This window comes from Lemur catta, chromosome 10, assembly GCF_020740605.2.
Source record: "Lemur catta isolate mLemCat1 chromosome 10, mLemCat1.pri, whole genome shotgun sequence".
NCBI lineage: Eukaryota > Metazoa > Chordata > Mammalia > Primates > Lemuridae > Lemur > Lemur catta.
This window is the reverse complement of record NC_059137.1, coordinates 28,337,941-28,356,260: the sequence shown is the minus strand read 5'-3', so window position 1 is coordinate 28,356,260 and position 18,320 is coordinate 28,337,941. Positions and strand designations below refer to the sequence as shown.

The window sequence follows — 18,320 nt, the reverse complement described above, 5'->3', positions numbered from 1 at the left end:
AGGCCAGGCAAAGACCAGAGTGGAGCAGGCTGGATGGGGTCTATGGTAAACTGGAGATCCTGGATTCTTTCCCAAGGGAGACATCCTTCAACCAGCTCCAGCTGTATAAAGTATTGTGTGACTATAATATTTTATATAAAATATTCCAAGATGGAATGTAGCAATTAATTAATATTAATGTGGGCATTAATTCAAACTCAGAAATTAGACTATAAGCCAAAAACAAACACTTCTGTTATCAGTATATTGTCTTATAATTTCTTTTGTCTTAAAGTAAAGTAAATGTTTTTGTTACATGAGTTCTAATTAATCAATGTAACTATATCAATTGAACTTTATCCTATAAGGAAAGGGTCTGTGCATTTGTGCATGTAACAGATTCTTGCAGAATGTTTATTAAAAACTTAGGTTCCTAGGCATTACCCTCATGCAAATAATTTTAGAATCCCAGGACCCAGGAATGTGCCTATTCTGCAAGCCCTCCAGATTTTTCAGATGTAATAGTCTGATAACCACATATTGACAACCTGTTATCCAAAGAATGTTCAGGGTAAATGAAAGATCCATTGTTTTTCCACTGCATACACTGACCATAACCTGAAGCAGAGGCTAATCTATGCCAGGAAGCTAGGATAGTCAGACTTTACAATTAGAGCCTACTTGATCATGGAGGATCTAAGTCTGTTTCATAGAGTCTCCCCTTTTAGACCAGCTGTCATGCATGGACAGAAATCCAGTAAGCAACAAGATTCAAGGATGCCAGTATGTCAAACCTCATGACCTGGCTCTGGCTACATGCTCCTATCTTAACCTCTAGGCAATGTGTTCATAATTTCAACAAACAAATAACAAAAACTACCATACTGAATTATTTATCATTCTATGGACTTAAAGAATGTTTTCACATGTCAATACTTCTGGAAAACCTGGGTCCACTGCCTGCAAATCCCTCCCTCCTATTCAGTTCTTCTCCTGGCAAATTCCCAATCTCTTCTTTTTAGACCTGAACTAATGATACCTTCTCACTTGTAAAGCTCTCGCACAAGCCCAGATGATTCATTACCCTCACCGCTGGTTCCTGCAGCAATTTCTCAATATGGTTGTAACAACACATTTCATTGCAATTATATTTATCTTACTATCTCTTTTATGAGACCTTGAGCCATTGAGAATTGTCAGCCTAAGTGGTAAATCTAGTAGCCCTTCACAGACACCAGATAATGAACTCAACTTCAAGTATTTGTGAAAAGACTGCCAAAGTGGAGAGCCCTAGAGCAATTAAGCCGCAGAACGATCAAGCCAGCCCAACCATGGCTGAGTTAATTAATAGTAAAAAAATCTTTAAGTTACATGGAATCTATTAAGAAGTTCTAAATCAGTTCAATTACTAGATGTTACGTGCTGCATTCCATTGTCTTAACTGGTGAGATCTATCCCATTGTAACATCCAAGGGGGTTTGAAACATAGGACTTTTTGCTACTGGAAAGTTACTACATTATACTAGTAAAGGACAAGATCTCTATTAAATTCATTAAATAAATTAGACACAGAAGGCTATACCATAAAAAATATGGATATTGGACTCATGTAAGCCAACATTCAAACTGCAAATATTTCATTGTGTGTCTTTGAACAAGTTATTATCAAAAGCCTCTATTACTTAATCTGTAAAATGGAAATTGTTTCACAGGGTGAAGAGCTAATTAGAGAATTAAATATGTATGAAAGTAGCCAGCATGTTGGCTAATGCATAATAATCACTCACAGAATTTATTTTTGCTGCTGTTGTTATGCTGAATTGAACAAGCTCTTCCATTACAAAAACCTGGAAGAGCTGAGGCATGAAGACAGGAGGTGACAGTTGATGGAGCCCAGCTGTACAAGGAGGACTTTAGCAGAAGGATGAAACTGCCATGCTAGGATGTGTGGTATCAAAACATATCTTGCAAACTACAAGATTTATAAGGAGACCTTACCCTCTCTGTGTATTTATAAGTTGGTAGGTCTGTTTTAAAGATTAAAAAAAATCTGTTTCTGAGAAAATTTGAATGTTTAAGCCACATACTAATCAGCGGATGGTCATAATGAGAACACGCTGACTTCGGAAAAAGTACTGATATCAGCAAGGAAGACAAGCAGGGCCTACGCAGGGCCTTGGAGCTTCCCTCAGAGTCTGTTGGACTTAAGGGACCAAAGTCTGGCCCTTGATTTTCTCATTCTCAGAAATTTGAATTTATCAGTGCACCTAGAGTTAACTGGTCTCCCAGAGGATGGTTTATAACAACCACATTCTTAAGAGGTAGATGATAAAGCAGATACTAGCAGATTTATTAACTTACCATGGAAGAATAACACTTCAACAAGTCCAGGGCACTCTTTCCCTGGTATTGGATACCAGGTACTTAGGTAGTTTGGAAATAAATGTGTTGTCAGAAGGTTGTTCAGTAACAAAGAATCAGAGCAAAGGAATTGGATGCTCTTGAAGAGTATTTCAACAAAGATATAAAAAAGCTAATGGTTTCTCCACGTCCCTCAATCTTGCTCATTCTCCAGTGGTCAGGCTCTGTGTCTTTTAGACAATGTGTCTCTATCTGTTACAAAATTCCTCCTGTTCTAGACTCGAGCAGATCGGACTACTCTTTTGTTAACAGGAATGTACACATTACAGATAATTCAGTGACAACTTTCTCTGTGACAGCCTGGTCACTTTAGTCAAGCTTGGACATTGTCCATAACTCAGTCATTTATCTTTGTACTAGGGTATAAACTGTATGGTTATATCTGTATGTCATTAAATTGTTGGATACTGTGTGCTGAGTCCTATGAGATACTCTCACTGAAGATGATTTTATCTACCTACATGTATTGAAAGTACCTTATCATGACTCCCTGAAATGACAGCACCAATACTCACTGGTCCCTCTAAGACACACAAAACATTTTCATTTTACACTGCAGAAGGACTAGCAGCTTTGAGCCTTTGTAATGTGACTTCATGAAGAATGCCACAGTCATTTCTCAAGGATACTTGTTGGGGGTAGTCTTCACCTTTAGTAGATGATTTATAGAAATATTTAAATGTGTTTCAGTAAGTTAAACATGTCAGCACATGTCAAAACACTTAAATTATAATGAGAGTCTATGACCTTAGCACAAACATGATGTCAATATCAAAAGACCTCTTGCTATAATTAATGTCCTCCATGAACTGAGTCTCTTTCAAATGACTTTTTACCAAGCTCTTAAACAAGTTAACTACTGCACATATTTCCTAATTGAAGTATTTGGGGCATTAATTTTTTTATGGAATTCAAGAATTCTCAAGGCTAGAAATTATTTGATTTTTCACAGCGGGAAGTGTTTCTAGTAAGAGCTGAATAAAAGAAACCCTTTGTTTCTATTAACAATAATTAATAGAGAATGATATACAATATAATTTTGTATCAACATAGTAAGAAAAATTATTATTTTTTAATAATGAATAAAGTTCAGAAAAGGAAGCTGCATCATAAGACTGGGTATTTGGTACATAGTAAGAACTCAAGACATGCTAAATGAGAGCCTTATACCTGTCATTACAGCATAAAGTATTGGTTTTGATTTGAGATTGCTTCTTGGACATTTCTCCTTCAATTTCAAACTAATAAGTGATTACTAAACACTGGATAAATTTGGGAAAACTCCATGGTCAAGTTAGGCACACTATGTTAGGCACTATGGTAACAATAAATTAGTGTTACAGAGAATTTAAGGTTTATTCCATGACATACAACTTTCTGGTGTATTGATTTGTAGATTTTATTTTATTTTATTTGCTTTTGAAGGCCGTACATCAATTAAATTTGTCAATTTTTAAGTTATTTATCCATAAAAATAATAAAATTAATAATACAAACATCAGGACTTGTAACATCTTGTGACCTGCCTGCAAATCATTTGCCTACTAAATCATTGGTCCTTTAAACAGTTCTTAATAGGGTCTCCAGTTCCAAAGCTACTCTGCTAACTATTTTCAATCTACTCAGTCATGCAGTCAGTGCACATGTATTTAACAGAGCACCAATGATGTGCTGAATCCTGGGAACTCAGTGTGAGTGAAAACAAATGAGATGCTATCTTCAATCTATGTGACTCCTTGAAAGCATGGCCTATATCTTATATTAGTATGTCAACCCCTGTTTTTGGCCATGTCCTACCTATTGCTATTTTTATTAATATATATTTCTGCCTGGCAGTTCTCCACCAGCTCTTTGGTTGTGTACTCTTACACCAGTAGTTCTCACGCTTACTCCATTGGCAGAGCACCTGAAAGATACAGTATTCTCTGCAGAAGTATAGTTAACCTGGCATAAAACTAGGAAGAATTTTCCTGCAGAAATATTACTCCATTACATTAATAAATTATATATTTATCATAAGGAATACTTCATTCCATATATTAAAGAGCTGTTGGATGAAGCAAAATTGAGAGTTCTGAAAATAAATTTAAGCCAGTAAAAAAGAGTTAAGGATTAAAACAATGTTATTTGAGAATGGTGATAAATTGAAAAATTAATGAGCACATTAAGGTTAATAGAGGACATCCAGGAGTTGTCCTTCACTGGGAAAGAGGACACTAATCATGGTGACAATCGTACTCAGCAAATATGCTCAAAGATGTATGCAGGTGTTCTGCCCACTTTCACCTGCCTGACCCATAGATGGGGCCAGCAGAATGATCAATAGGGTTTGAGAAAAGAGGCAATGGCCAGAGTACAAGAATTACCTCCAATCTGGCGTGGTGTCCCCATCCACCACCTGCAGAGTATCTGGCACTTGCCCTGGATTCTGGCACTAGTCTCAGTGGACATTCAGGTCATTCATGCTGCTGAAATGCACGTATGTATCCAGGTTGTTGAATGAGCTTAACTTCATGGGGGGATACTACTCCTAAAGAGAGAGATCATGACTTATCCAGTTTAGAGTTCTCTGCGCTAAAAACTGGGCTTTCACACAGAAAGTACTCTTTAAAAGCTTGCAAGCATTTTGCTAAATATATATGATGTAAATCATACATGTACTGAAGGAAAATTAAATACAACACTAAACTCTAGCTACAATGAAACTGCAGTTGACTCATGTTCTTGCTAAACCAGAATCACTTGCTAATGTCCTCTTTTTGGCATGCTTCCCAGTGGCCAGTTTGGCTGCTGTAGGTAACATCATTCCCTAATGGACTTCACTTTGGATAGCAAGTAGAATACAGAAAGATGCTACAAAGAGCATTTTGCCTTGCCTATGGAGGTAAGCAGCTAGTGCCCTTCGAGACTCGAAAAAAAAAAAAAAATTGGGTCTTCTTACCAAGAGACCTTAGAATATATGTTACAGGAAACTTGGTCACTCAGAATTTAATGAGACTCTATGTTGTCATTTTTTTCTTTAAAATGAAGCATGGGTGCCAGTATTTTGATAGATTATAAACTCTCTCCCCTAGCCTATCCTAATTTTATGCCCTCTCTATTTCCACTGATTCAGTATTTTCCAGTCATGAACCAGATGTAAACACGACATTATCACATGGGGAAAAAAAAAAAAGGAAGGAAGAAAGGTGAAAAGGAAGGGAGGGAGGGAGGAGAAAAAGAAATAATTTATCACTGCTTTTTAGCATAAAGTTTCAATGATACATTTCCACGCAATGGCCATGTTAACTATCTCATAAAATTTAACCGCCACTATGGCCAAAAAGGAAAAAGAACTCAACCAAAGGATCCTTATAATCCCCATTTTGATAATGGTTTTAAAGCCTCTTGTTACGGGTTGAATTGTGTCTTATCAAATATTCATATGTTGAAATCCTACTCCTCAGTACCTCAGAATGTGACCCGATTTGGAAATTGAGCTGTTGTAGATGTAATTATTAAGACAAGGTCATACTGTCACACCAGAGTAGTGCGGGCCCTAATCCAATATGACTGTTGTCCTTATAAAAGGGAAAAATCTGTGCAAAGAAATGCACACAGGGAGAATGCCATGTGAAAATGAAGGCAGAGATAGGGCTGATGCTTCTACAAACCAATGAATGCCAAAAAAAAAAAAAAAAAAAAAAAAAATGCCAGCAAACCACCAGAAGCTACGTTAGAGGCATGGAACAGATTCTCTCTCACAGCCTTCTGAAGAAACCAACACTTGATCTGGGACTTCTAGCCTCTATAACTGTAAGACAATAAATTTCTGTTGTTTAAACCACTCTGTTTGTGGTACTTGGTTATGACAGCTCTGGCAAACTAATATACCTTCTTCAAAGTCATTTACTAAAAACAGTAGTATCTGTCTTTACAAGGCAGGGCATACCCCCCATCCATCCCCACTGAAACCATGCTATGGGACAAGCTTGAGTTTGCAGTGGCTGAAGCTTTTAAAAATCACTCAGCATGGAAATGAACACTGTGTCCTACCTTGCTGTCTTGATTAGCAGAAGCACGATTAGCATTGGAACCACAAACAGGTCCTCGTCATAGAATTTTCCTATATTTGCAATAAGCAATGTCAGGCGAGGCAGCTATTGACAGATACATTAATGTAAGAGATACTGATAAGTTCAAGGACAGGGATGAAGCTTTCTACTTCTTTCTATTCCCAACACCTTCCAGCTCAATGCCGAGCATAGAACCATCACTTAGTATTTAACCTTTGATAGAAGACACTAACAACTCTCTTAAACAGTTTATTTTGTTTTAAAATAATTTGATTAAAAATATAAACAACTTTTTTTCTGCTTGTAAAAATCAATAACGATAGGGAGAAAAACCAGTGAATCTGTTCTCTGCTGAGAAAGCTTTTCATCCGGGTGGCCTCAAAGACAAACAAGTCTTTTTCGCCATCTAGTGGCAACAGGGGAGTAGAACATCATAGGGCTTAAATTTAAACTCTCCCTTCCATAACCTCCAAGCTTTATTGACCTATACTTCACAAATAAAAATTGATTTTTAACCCTTTCAAAGGAAGAGTTAAAACTATACTTAGAAAACCGTGGTAGTATAGAGTTCACACATAGAGCCACGTCCCTGTTTGTCCACGGGGTAGGCCAGTGTAGCCTTTCCTTGCTTGTCATCTTGTGCTTGTTTACAGGAATGTTACCTTTGTGATGAACTATTCATTCACGTAACAATTCTCTATTTAGTCAGTACTACATTACAGTGCCCGTGGTGGTAATAAAAAGCTGACAAAGACACCGTACCTACAAAACAGTCAATCATGTGACACAAGAGAGTCAGCCCTAAAGTGTCTATTTAAATGAATTTATTCTGCCCTTGCTATGCTTCCAGAAATATGCAAAATCACACCCATCTTTGGTTTCTCTTTTCACTAATGTAGATCCTCGTCTGTCCAATTGGATCCGTTACTGCTTGTATCTCATTTGCCATGAGGTTCAGACCCCCTGATCCTGCTTCAGGCTGCAAACCACTTTTGTTCTGCTGTTTTCTTTGGTCTCATTTCTTTGACTTTGCTCCTTGAAAATTTTTCTTAGATATGATTTTTTTTTCTCTAGCTTCTATGGTAACCTTAGAGAATCCTTACCAACAAAAAATTATGGTGGAAAGCAAAAAGGAAACTGCACTGAAACCCTCAGGTCCTGAGGTCCCTATAGACTGGGGATGAGACAATGCATTCCTTACTGTCAGTGCAGAAAAGGCAGTGAAAACAGTAATTCTGTGCATCCAGCTTTCAACAATGACCACTACACCTGCCTAAAGCATCTGCTTTGCTGGTGTCCCAATTCTAGAAGGGTATCAGAAAGCTTACCAGGTGGCCATGCTTCCTGGCACCAAGGGAACAAACTCCCTGCTTGGACAGTATAAGTTTAGATTTTGGTGGCCAGGCTACATCACAGGACTCCAAACTTTTGCTCACTTCGAAGGTACTAGCTTTAATAATAGGCCCTGGGTATGTTCCTGAACAAGTATATAATACCCAGGTGCCAAGTGACCATAACTTGTTATGAATTGAATCATGTCCCCCAAAATTCATTTGTTGAAGTCCTAATGCCCAAGTATTTTGGAATGTAACCATATTTAGAGATAAGATCTTTAAAGAGATGATTAAAATGAGATCTTTAGGCCGGGCACGGTGGGTCACGCCTGTAATCCTAGCACTCTGGAAGGCCGAGGCAGGAGGATCATTCGAGGTCAGGAGTTCGAGACCAGACTGAGCAAGAGCAAGACCCTCGTCTCTACTAAAAAAAAAAAAACTAGAAAGAAATTATACGCACAGCTAAAAAAATATATAGAAAAAGTTAGCCGGGCATGGTGATGCATGCCTGTAGTCCCAGCTACTCAGGAGGCTGAGGCAGAAGGATTGCTTGAGGAGTTTGAGGTAGGCTGAGCTGTGAGCTAGGCTGATGCCACGGCACTCACTCTAGCCGGGGCAACAGAGTGAGGCTGTGTCTCAAAAAAAAAAAAGAAAAAAAGTAAGATCTTTAGAGTGGGACCTAATCCAATATGACTGGTGTCCTTAAAAGAAGAAATACCGACCACAGAAAGAGACACCAGCCACATGCACACACAGAGATGATCCTGTGAACACACCAGGAGAACACGGTTGCCTGCGAGCCAAGGACAGAGGCCTCCAAAAAAACCCAAATCTGCTCACATCTTGATCTTGGACTTCTAACGTCCAGAAGTGCAAGAGAATAAATTTCTGTTGTTGAAGCCAGCCAGGCTGTGGTATTTTGTCAAGGCAGCCCTAGCAAACCAATACACTTTCCTGTGTAATAACCCTGTCTGGGTTCAATACTCTTCCCCCTCTAGAAAAGGTGGGAGGCTCCAGGGAGTCTGCGACTTGAGTAACAGTCCTACTTCTTAGAAGATGAAGTTGTCCTTCCCTTGATCCTATGTCATCTTTGAGGAGGTAAAAGGATGTTTCACCCAGACTCATGTTCATTCAGGGATGAGCAATTGTCTTCTTTAGGGAAGATCAGTGAAGTATCGAAGAAACTCCCTAAGCCCCACAAATTCATCAGAACAATTCCCTCATGATTTAAACACACACATAGATCCTGCTGAGTCACGGAGATGGGCATCCAGCCCCCAGGTGCCCTTTATCAATACATCTTTGGTGTTGTTCCCAGGAATTTCTAAGACATGTCAAAATAAGATATTAATTAAGTACCTGCCAGGCCACATTATGATCTCAGCTGAGAGCTCATTTTAATATTTTCCCAATCCTGTCAAACTATTTTCAACTATGCTATGCTATCTAACTCTCTGAATTAATACTGTACAGTGAACACCAGATGACGGTATAACCCAAGTAATATACATCTCTGTCTTACTATCTCAGGACTCAAACTCCTCCCACCCACTTTCATTGAGACAGTTCTCATTTCAGCCTTAACTCATTTTCAATCCCTTCTCCCGAATCCTACCAAAGTGACTTATTAAAAATTCAAGTCATGTTGATATTGCTTTTCTCCTGGTAAAAATCCCTTTTCCGTACCTAAAATGTGAACTATAAAGCCCCTCAATTGTCAGAAACTACCCCATGGGATAATTCCAACTTCACCTCACATTCAACAATCCAGTCACACAGATCTACTTATCTCTTCTTGAATGCAAAATGACATTTTACAACTCCAAGTTTAAATATATAGTTATTCTTCTTGCCTTAAAGTCTTTCCTTTCACATACTCACTGGCCTGCGCTTAAAAACTTTCCAAACTCAACTCCGGTAGCAAGCATTTCATGATGTTCTTTGTAACCCATTCACAGACCACAGCAAAGGTTATTCACACTCCCTCACGACCGACAGGTAATTCTGTAATTCTACCATTGGGCTGCATTTTCCGGATTAGATTGAGAGGATGCTCAGGGAAGGGGTTTTGACTTTATTATCTTCTTTCATCTCTAGCACCTAACTCAGTAATTTAAAATTGGTGGCTATTAATTACATAATTTATTCAAGGTCAGAAACAGAGCTGAAGAAACATGGTCTTTGCTTTCTTTTTTTGTTGTTGTTTTTTGTTTTATGGGTTTTTTTGTTTTGCTAAAAAAAAAATCTCAATTCATTTGGCTTTACAGAGCATTTTAATGCCTCTTCCTCATTTCTGTCTGTACCACCATACCATACCAATCTTTCTGTTTTAGAAAAGCTAGGCTTTCTCTGAGTCCTTAATACTGAAGCAAAGAAGATAACATACAGGTAAATATTTAGGTCTACCCTCTTAGGTTTAGGTCTACAATACTCCCCATCACTCCAGGTAAGTGGCTTTAATCTTCCTAGCTCTTCTTTGACTGGACAGCCAGTCCATGTTTCCAGACGCTCATTTTTGCTCCTCCTCTGCTTTTCCAACTCAATATTGTATCTCCACAGTTTCAACTCTTAATTACCTCCTATTATTTTTCACATTGATTTGATTCCCTATTATATTAGCTTGGAACTATCTACCCCTTTGTCTAATCATTTTTTTATTCTTGTCCTCAATTCTCTCTAACATTAGCTTATATTCACATATGTGCTTAATAGAGATCTAGTAAAAGAAAAAATATATAGAAAAATATATGATTATATGTAATAGATATGTAATTTTAGACTTTTATATATGTACACACACATAAATTAGTAGTACCAATTCACTCACTACAGCTCTGTAAGAAAGAATCATATAGTTTGGAAGATGCTTATACAAGTGAATATCAGAGTTTAGAGATATTGTACTTGAAAGTGTTGTGAAAGATGATCTGTTATATTTCAATGTCCTCCAGTCAGACACAAGAAAAAAGAAGCTTAATATAGGGATATGTCCCAGGTGAAACAGATAGATAAAGTCAGTTAAAAGAAGAAATGTTCTCCTTCTAAGATCAAGAACAAGACAAAATTGTCCAGTATCACCACTTCTGTGTAACACTATAAAATTGATAAACTTCTAGCTAACTGGTTAAGAAAAAAAATATCATGCTCATGGATCAGTAGAATCAACATTGTTAAAATGTCTATGCCACCCAAAATGATTTACAGATTCAATGCATTCACCATCGAAATACCAACATCATATATCACAGATCTAGAAAGAATAATTCTGTGCTTTGTTTGGAACCAGAGAAGAACCCTAATAGCCAAAGTAATCTCAAGGAAAAAGAAAAAATCTGGAGACATCACATTATCAGACTTCAAACTATACTACAAGGATATAATAACCAAAACAACATGGTGTTAGTACAAAAATAGAGATATAGACCAATGAAACAGAACAGAGAAACCAAATATAAAACCATCTGATATTTGACAAAGCAGACCACAATATACACTGGGGAAAAGAAGCCCTATTCAGTAAACGGGTGCTGGGAAAGTTGGATAGCCACATGCAGAAGATTGAAACAGGATCCACATCTCTCACCACTCACAAAAATTAAATCGAGATGGACAAAAGACTTAAATGTAAGGCATGAAACCGTAAGAATTCTAGAAGAAAATGTTGGAAAAACTCTTCTAGATGTCAGCCTAAGCAAAGAATTTATGAAGAAGACCCCAAAGGCAATCACAGCAACAACAGCAAAATAAATAAATAAATAAATGGGACTTGATTAAATTAAAAAACTGCACAGCTAAGGAAATAAACAACAGAGCAAATAGACAACTTACAGAATGGGAGAAAATATTCACAAGCTATCACAAGCTATACCTCTGATAAAGGGCTAATAACAAGAATCTGCAATAAAAATATGAAAAAACACTCAATGTCACTAATCATCGGGGAAATGAAAATTAAAACCACAATAAGATATCACCTTACTCCAGTCAGAATAGCCTTAATTAAAAAGTTGAAAAAACAATAGATGCTGGCTTAGATGCAGAGAAAAAGGAATGCTTATCCACTGTTAGTGGGACTGCAAATTAGTACAACCTCTATGGAAAACAGCATGGAGATTCCTCAAAGAACTAAAAGTCAACTTACCATTTGATCCAGCAATCCCCCTACTGGGTATTTAGCCAAAGGAAAAGGAGTAGTTTTATCAAAAAGACACCTGCACTAGAATGTTTATTGCAACACAATTCACAATTGCAAAGATGTGGAATCAATCCATGTGCCCATCAATTAATGAGTGGATTAACCAAATGTGGTATACGTATACTAGGGAATACTACTCAGACATGAAGAAAGATGAATTAAGGACTTTTGCAACAATTCGAATGGAACTAGAGACCATTATCCTAAATAAAGTATCTCATTGATGGAAAAACAAGCACCACATATACTATTAAATTGGAACTAATTGGTGAACACACATGTGCACAGAGGGAAGTAAAATTCAGTGGAAATCAAGCAGAGGAGAGGGGAAAGAACGGAGGGCTGAAAACCTACCTAATAGGTAAAATTAATGCTATCTGGGTGATGGGCACACTTGTCACCCTGACTCAAGCATAACAAAATCAATATATGTAACCAAAAACATTTGTAACCCTATAATATTTTGAAATTAAAAAAAAATTCACCTTTTCTTTCATATGTTTGATGTGTCTGAGGTTTTCCATTAATATCCTTTATTATAATATGTTATAGAAGCTTATTTTGTTGCCAGTTTGCTGGGAGTATTTATTATGTCATGAGTAGAGTTTAAATTTTTGTAAATCCTTTTTTTCATTTATTAACATGGTCATATAAATTTTTCTCCTTTATTCTGCTAATCCTGTGAAATTAGTTGATTTATGTTCAAATATTAAACTGACCTTTTCTTTCTAACACTCACTTGTTCATGATAGAATACCCTTTTGCTATACTGATAGATATGATTTACTGATACTTCATAGTGGATTGTTGAGTTTATATCCCTTAGTGATTTGGTGTAAAATTTTCTTTTTTCATCATGTTCTAGTCAGATTTTTCTTGTACCACGGTATGTATATCAGCCTCATAAAAAAAGGTTTGGAGGTGTTCCCACCTGACCTGGAAATTTTGCTTGTGTTTTCTGAGTTTGTATCAATCTCTCTGTAAGATTAATACTGTTTATTCTTTAAATTGACAAAATTCACCAGCAAACTGTCCAAGTCTGAAGTTTTCTCTGTGGAAAAGTTTTCAATTACTAATTCAGTTTCTTTAAGTATTATAAATCTAGTCATATTTTCTATTTCTTGTTGTATTAGTCTTGGTAAGTAGTTATGTTTAAGAAATATACCCATTTAATTGAAATTGTTGAATTTATTAGGATACTGTTTTTAAAAATGTTCCCTTAATCTCCTTTAATTACCTTTAGGAAATGCAGGAATATATTCTCTTTAATTCCTGAAGTGTTTAGTTTTTGTTTCCACTTTTATTTCTTAATTAGTTAGCTAGAGGTTTATCAATTTTATTAATTTTTTCAAATAGTCACCTTTTGGATTTGTAGATTTTTCTATTATATTTTTCCATTTCACGTATTTCTGCTCTTCATTATTGTTTTTTACTTACTCTGAGTTATTTTGCTCTTCTTGTTTTTAGCTTCTTTAGTTGAAATCTTAGGTAACTGATTTAAAACACTTCTTTCTTATTATAATAATTTAAAACTTCTCTTTCTAAATACTGCTTTGGCTGCACCCCACACATTTGGACATACTGTATTTCCATGATCCTTCAAAATATGTTTTAGTTTCACTTGTTTTGTGACACATTGGTCAGTTAGTAGTATATTGATTCATTTACTAATATTTTAGAATTTTCTACTTATTGTGCTGATATTGGTTTATGTTGTGTTTAATTCTAGTATGTTCAAAGAATATACTCTGTATGTTCCAGTGTTTTGAGATTTACTGAGGCTTGTTTTGTGAACATCATAAAACATGAACCTCAAGCCTTACAAGTCTTGGTCTATAGGAACTGAACAGGTGAATTAGAAGAAGTGTTGGATAAGGAAATTCAGAGCAAAGGAGGACTCTGGAGAGAGACGTCAATCAATCTTTTTTCTTCTCTTTTGCTTCAACCATTTATATTGTGATTGCAGTGAATTCTGCCCACAGGAGGGAAGAAAAGGAAGGGTATTGCCATAGTCAAACAAAGAAGGAATGACTGAGAAGTGAGAATAATGATAAGGGAGAAATAGGATTCAAGAAGCAAGTAGAAAACCATACAATGGGAAAAAAAGTAACATTTTTAAAATATCTACTATATAATGGGTACTTTGTTAGTTGCTTCACATTAAATATCTCTATTCCTCACAACAACCCTGAAAAAGAAATATTGTCAATTGTCCTCTAACAAGTAAGCTGAATCTCAGTGAGGATCATCAACCTGCTATAGATGACAAAAATGAAGTGGAAAGTGTTTGTTGCACTAAAGCCCTAGCCTTTCCTGTGCACCAAGCTACCCTACAGTTAAAGAAGTGAATTACATGCATGATCCCAGGGCCCTGAAGGTTATGTCTCTGTGATAGTGAGTAAACAAAAGAACAAAAGATGCATTCTGATTGCAAATACTAGCTGGTGAGGAGGGGATATATATATTTTTTTGATTGTGCTTTTAAAAATCTTGGCAATTGTTCAAATTTATAGCCTTCTCTAAGAATGAGGACATATTTGATGTGATATAAATAATTCAGTAATGGCCATGATTACAATCTTCTACTAAGAAGTTATCCAGTCACAACTGTACAGGGATGAAATTGACAGCATGTTTCTCCACAACCACCAACCACCATATCCTATTAACCATTCGCTCCTCACTTGGGAAACAGGTAAGTTGTACAAAGGGATCATAAAGCATCACTCAAATAAAAAGAGTCTTCAATGGAGTACTGAAGGGTCAAGATGCCTTTACGTGGTGAAGCAAAATTCCCAAAAGGAAAAGTGTTTCTTAAAACAGATGAGCCTTCATGTTGCATGAAGATTATCTACTGTCACTATTCTTCCCTTTAAGCTGTAATGAGCAATAATAGTAGAGTTACTTAAGCACCCATTCCCCCATTTTTGGTGATCTCCATATCAAGTATGACTTGATCTCATTCATATTATGAAACTGTCAACATTATTCATTCTCCTTAACTTTGTTGAAATTAACCAGCCTGACTGATTTTATAACACTATTGGGAGAAAAGTTCCCTTTCCCAACAACCGTGTAGACAGGATCATGTTTATTCTTGTTTGAATAACACTACAATTAGACCAGACAAACTGCTGACTATAATTGGATCTATGGGACATCATCCCTGGAGTTTCAGAATTTGTAATACTGTACAAATAGATTTCTAACTTTAATTTGCTATATAAATTAGAAACTTTTCAAAAGCAACACATAACTTAAATTGCCTTGCAGTGCCAGTGGCTGGTTCTTTGGGGGAATGTCTCTATAGCACAAACATGAGGACAACCATAATGATATGAAAGAAATGTCTACCATGAGCCTCTCACTGTGAGAGTATCTGTCACCGTTTTTCTGAGTTTGAGAAGGAAATGCTGGGTTTTGTCTAAATGTTCTAGGTTCCTGTCAATTTGTGGCTGCAGAAATCTATACTTTTTAATTATTGAGGCTTCAGATTATTTTGGACATAGCTATAGCAGTGGTGGAAGAAACTGCGAACTTGGAATGCAGAACAGTTCCTAAATAAGAAAAACCAGGGAAAGAAAATAATTTCAGTGGTCCAGAGGTAAACAGATGACATAGTCACAAATCAGTTAAATTGTAGCTTAGAAAAAAAGAAAGAAAAATATTGTTTCTTTATTCATCCTCTCATGATATTTATTAAATAAACCCTCTCCCACCCCAACATTGCCAAAAGTCTTGCAGCAAAAGTAACATTTATCTGTTGATTTCCTGCTTAAATTTTCTTTATTAATGACAGATTCCTTCAAACATGCATTATTATCACTAACCTAGGGAAGCATTTGAGAATAGACCACAAGTTCATATAAAGAAAACATGCCAGGTATGTGAAGGTGTGAGTCCTTAGTTTTATATGTAATGTGATGTTAATCCACCTATGTGTGTATACAGGTGAACATAGCATAATAAAATGCCCCAGGCAAATTGGACAGATTTTTTCTTCCTGGGATTTTCCCGCTACCCCAAAGTTGAGGCCATCATATTTGTGCTGTGCCTGCTGATGTACCTGATTACCTTGCTGGGCAATGTTACCCTCATCTCCATCACCATCCTGGATTCCCACCTGCACACCCCCATGTACTTTTTCCTCAGCAACCTCTCCTTTCTGGACATCTGGTACACCTCTTCTGCTCTCACTCCAATGCTGGCAAACTTTGTTTCAGGGAAAAACACCATCTCGTTCTCAGGATGTGCCACTCAGATGTACTTCTCTCTTGCCTTGGGCTCCACTGAGTGTGTGCTCCTCTCCATGATGGCCTATGACCGGTACGTGGCCATCTGCAACCCCCTGAGATATCCCATCGTCATGAACAGGAGAGTCTGTGTGCAGATTGCGGCTGGCTCCTGGGTGACAGGCTGTCTCACTGCCCTGGTGGAAACGATGTCTGTGCTGCCACTGTCTCTCTGTGGTAATAGCAGCATCGATCATTTCACATGTGAAATCCTGGCTGTCTTAAAATTGGTTTGTGTGGACACCTCCATGGTGCAGTTAATCATGCTGGTGATCAGCGTACTTCTTCCCATGCCAATGCTCCTCATTTGTATCTCTTATGCATTTATTCTCTCCAGCATCCTGAGAATCAGCTCAGTGGACGGTCGAAGCAAAGCCTTTTCAACATGCGCAGCCCACCTGACTGTGGTGGTTTTGTTCTATGGGACAGCTCTCTCCATGTACCTGAAGCCCTCAGCTGTAGATTCTCAGGAAATAGATAAATTTATGGCTTTGGTATATGCTGGATTAACCCCCATGCTGAATCCTATCATCTACAGTCTACGGAACAAAGAGGTGAAAATGGCTGTGAAAAAATTGCTGATTAGAAATCCTCTTAATAGTGTTTTAATATCCATCCTCAAATAATACTGGAGCAAACACTCTCATCTGGATAATCTCAAACTTTATTCAGAAAACTGCATAATAGTTAATTTAAACCAAAACCCTGGAAAATACTTTTTCAATGGGAGTTTACCATTATGTCCTCTATCCTGATTTGCCTTGTAAGTAAAACTTTTCATATTAATTAATCATATATACAGAATCAGTTTCTAAGAAAGTAATTAGCATTTATTAAATATTAATATAACATTAAAATTAGACAACTGTCTATTGTTTCATATTTGACTTGCTATATCATCTCAGTGTCCAGCTGTTATGTAACCATCACAATAACTAATGTATAAAAAATGTAAAATTTTAAGCCCAGCAAATTTTGGAATAATGTAAATGATTTGAAATTGTCCCTGAATTTAAAAAGAAATAGATAATTTTAAATTAGAATGGACACAATTCATGGTAGATACATATACCAAGACACCAATTTTGGAATTCTTCCTAGTTTGCAAAATGTTAAAAGGGAAAAAATATGGGCTCAGATTTAACGAACTATAGTAAGAGTGATTTGCTTGACATGTGTATGTGGGGAATGAATAAACACCTGTGTGTGTACAGATATAACAAGGGTCGGCACAATTATAACCCTTCGTATGAGGTGGGTCTCCATAACAATTGGGAGATCTTGAAGTATCTATGGGTTTAAGATCAGAATACTCTCACATTGCACCTTGATTATCTCAGTGAATTCATCACCATCACCCACACTCACTCATCACGTTATTATTTTTCTTAAAGCATGCTGACTTGACCAATTAAGGCTGAGAAAGTGAAAGATCCCTACCCTGTAGAGATTACATTGCAAAAGAAGGGACATATTAGTGTAGACACATAATGTAGAAAAAGATTAATGAGTATATTTTATGTGAGCAAAATTACATAAATTATAATTTCACCAATATTACATATTGACGCACTTTTGTCTTTTCACTGGAGCGGGAGAAAAATGAGGCCAATGTATACACATTACTTCTTCTTTATTAGAGGAACTTTCTTGGACTTATGGGGTGATGGCTTAATCCTATGGAGAAGGTGCCTGTTGATACATAAGTATAATCTCCTTGAGCCTTAAGTTTAGGGAGGTGAGACAATTATAATTATTACAAGAGGTCCCAGCCTGAGCAGGAAAGAACTTGCAGGGAATGATTCAGTCATGGTTGAATGGATTAGGAATGGAACCATATAGGAGGAAAGAATTCCATGAGTAGGAATTGTGCTGGTGATCATAATCCAAGTACCCTTAGTATACATCAGAAAAATTTTCTTTCTCAAGTATCAGATGCTCAGTTCTATTAATTCAGAATCTCTCCAAAGGTGGGGACTGGAAAATTGTATTATAAATAAAAGAAACCCAGTTATTTTGATTTTTATCCTTACTTAAACACTTT

The 18,320-nt window shown here is 36.7% G+C and overlaps 1 protein-coding gene across 1 annotated transcript; it reads left to right on the top strand.

Moving 5' to 3' along the window:
• Positions 1-15,868: 15,868 nt before the first annotated feature.
• On the top strand, positions 15,869-16,951 carry LOC123646127 (olfactory receptor 13F1). Its single transcript, XM_045562797.1, has one exon. The coding sequence runs from the start codon at positions 15,955-15,957 to the stop codon at positions 16,900-16,902; it is 948 nt and encodes a 315-aa protein (XP_045418753.1). The 5' UTR covers positions 15,869-15,954; the 3' UTR covers positions 16,903-16,951.
• Positions 16,952-18,320: the final 1,369 nt, after the last annotated feature.

Bases quoted from the DNA above. Each gene is read 5' to 3' on its own strand.
- LOC123646127 (XM_045562797.1), top strand. From the start codon at position 15,955: ATGCCCCAGGCAAATTGGACAGATTTTTTCTTCCTGGGATTTTCCCGC.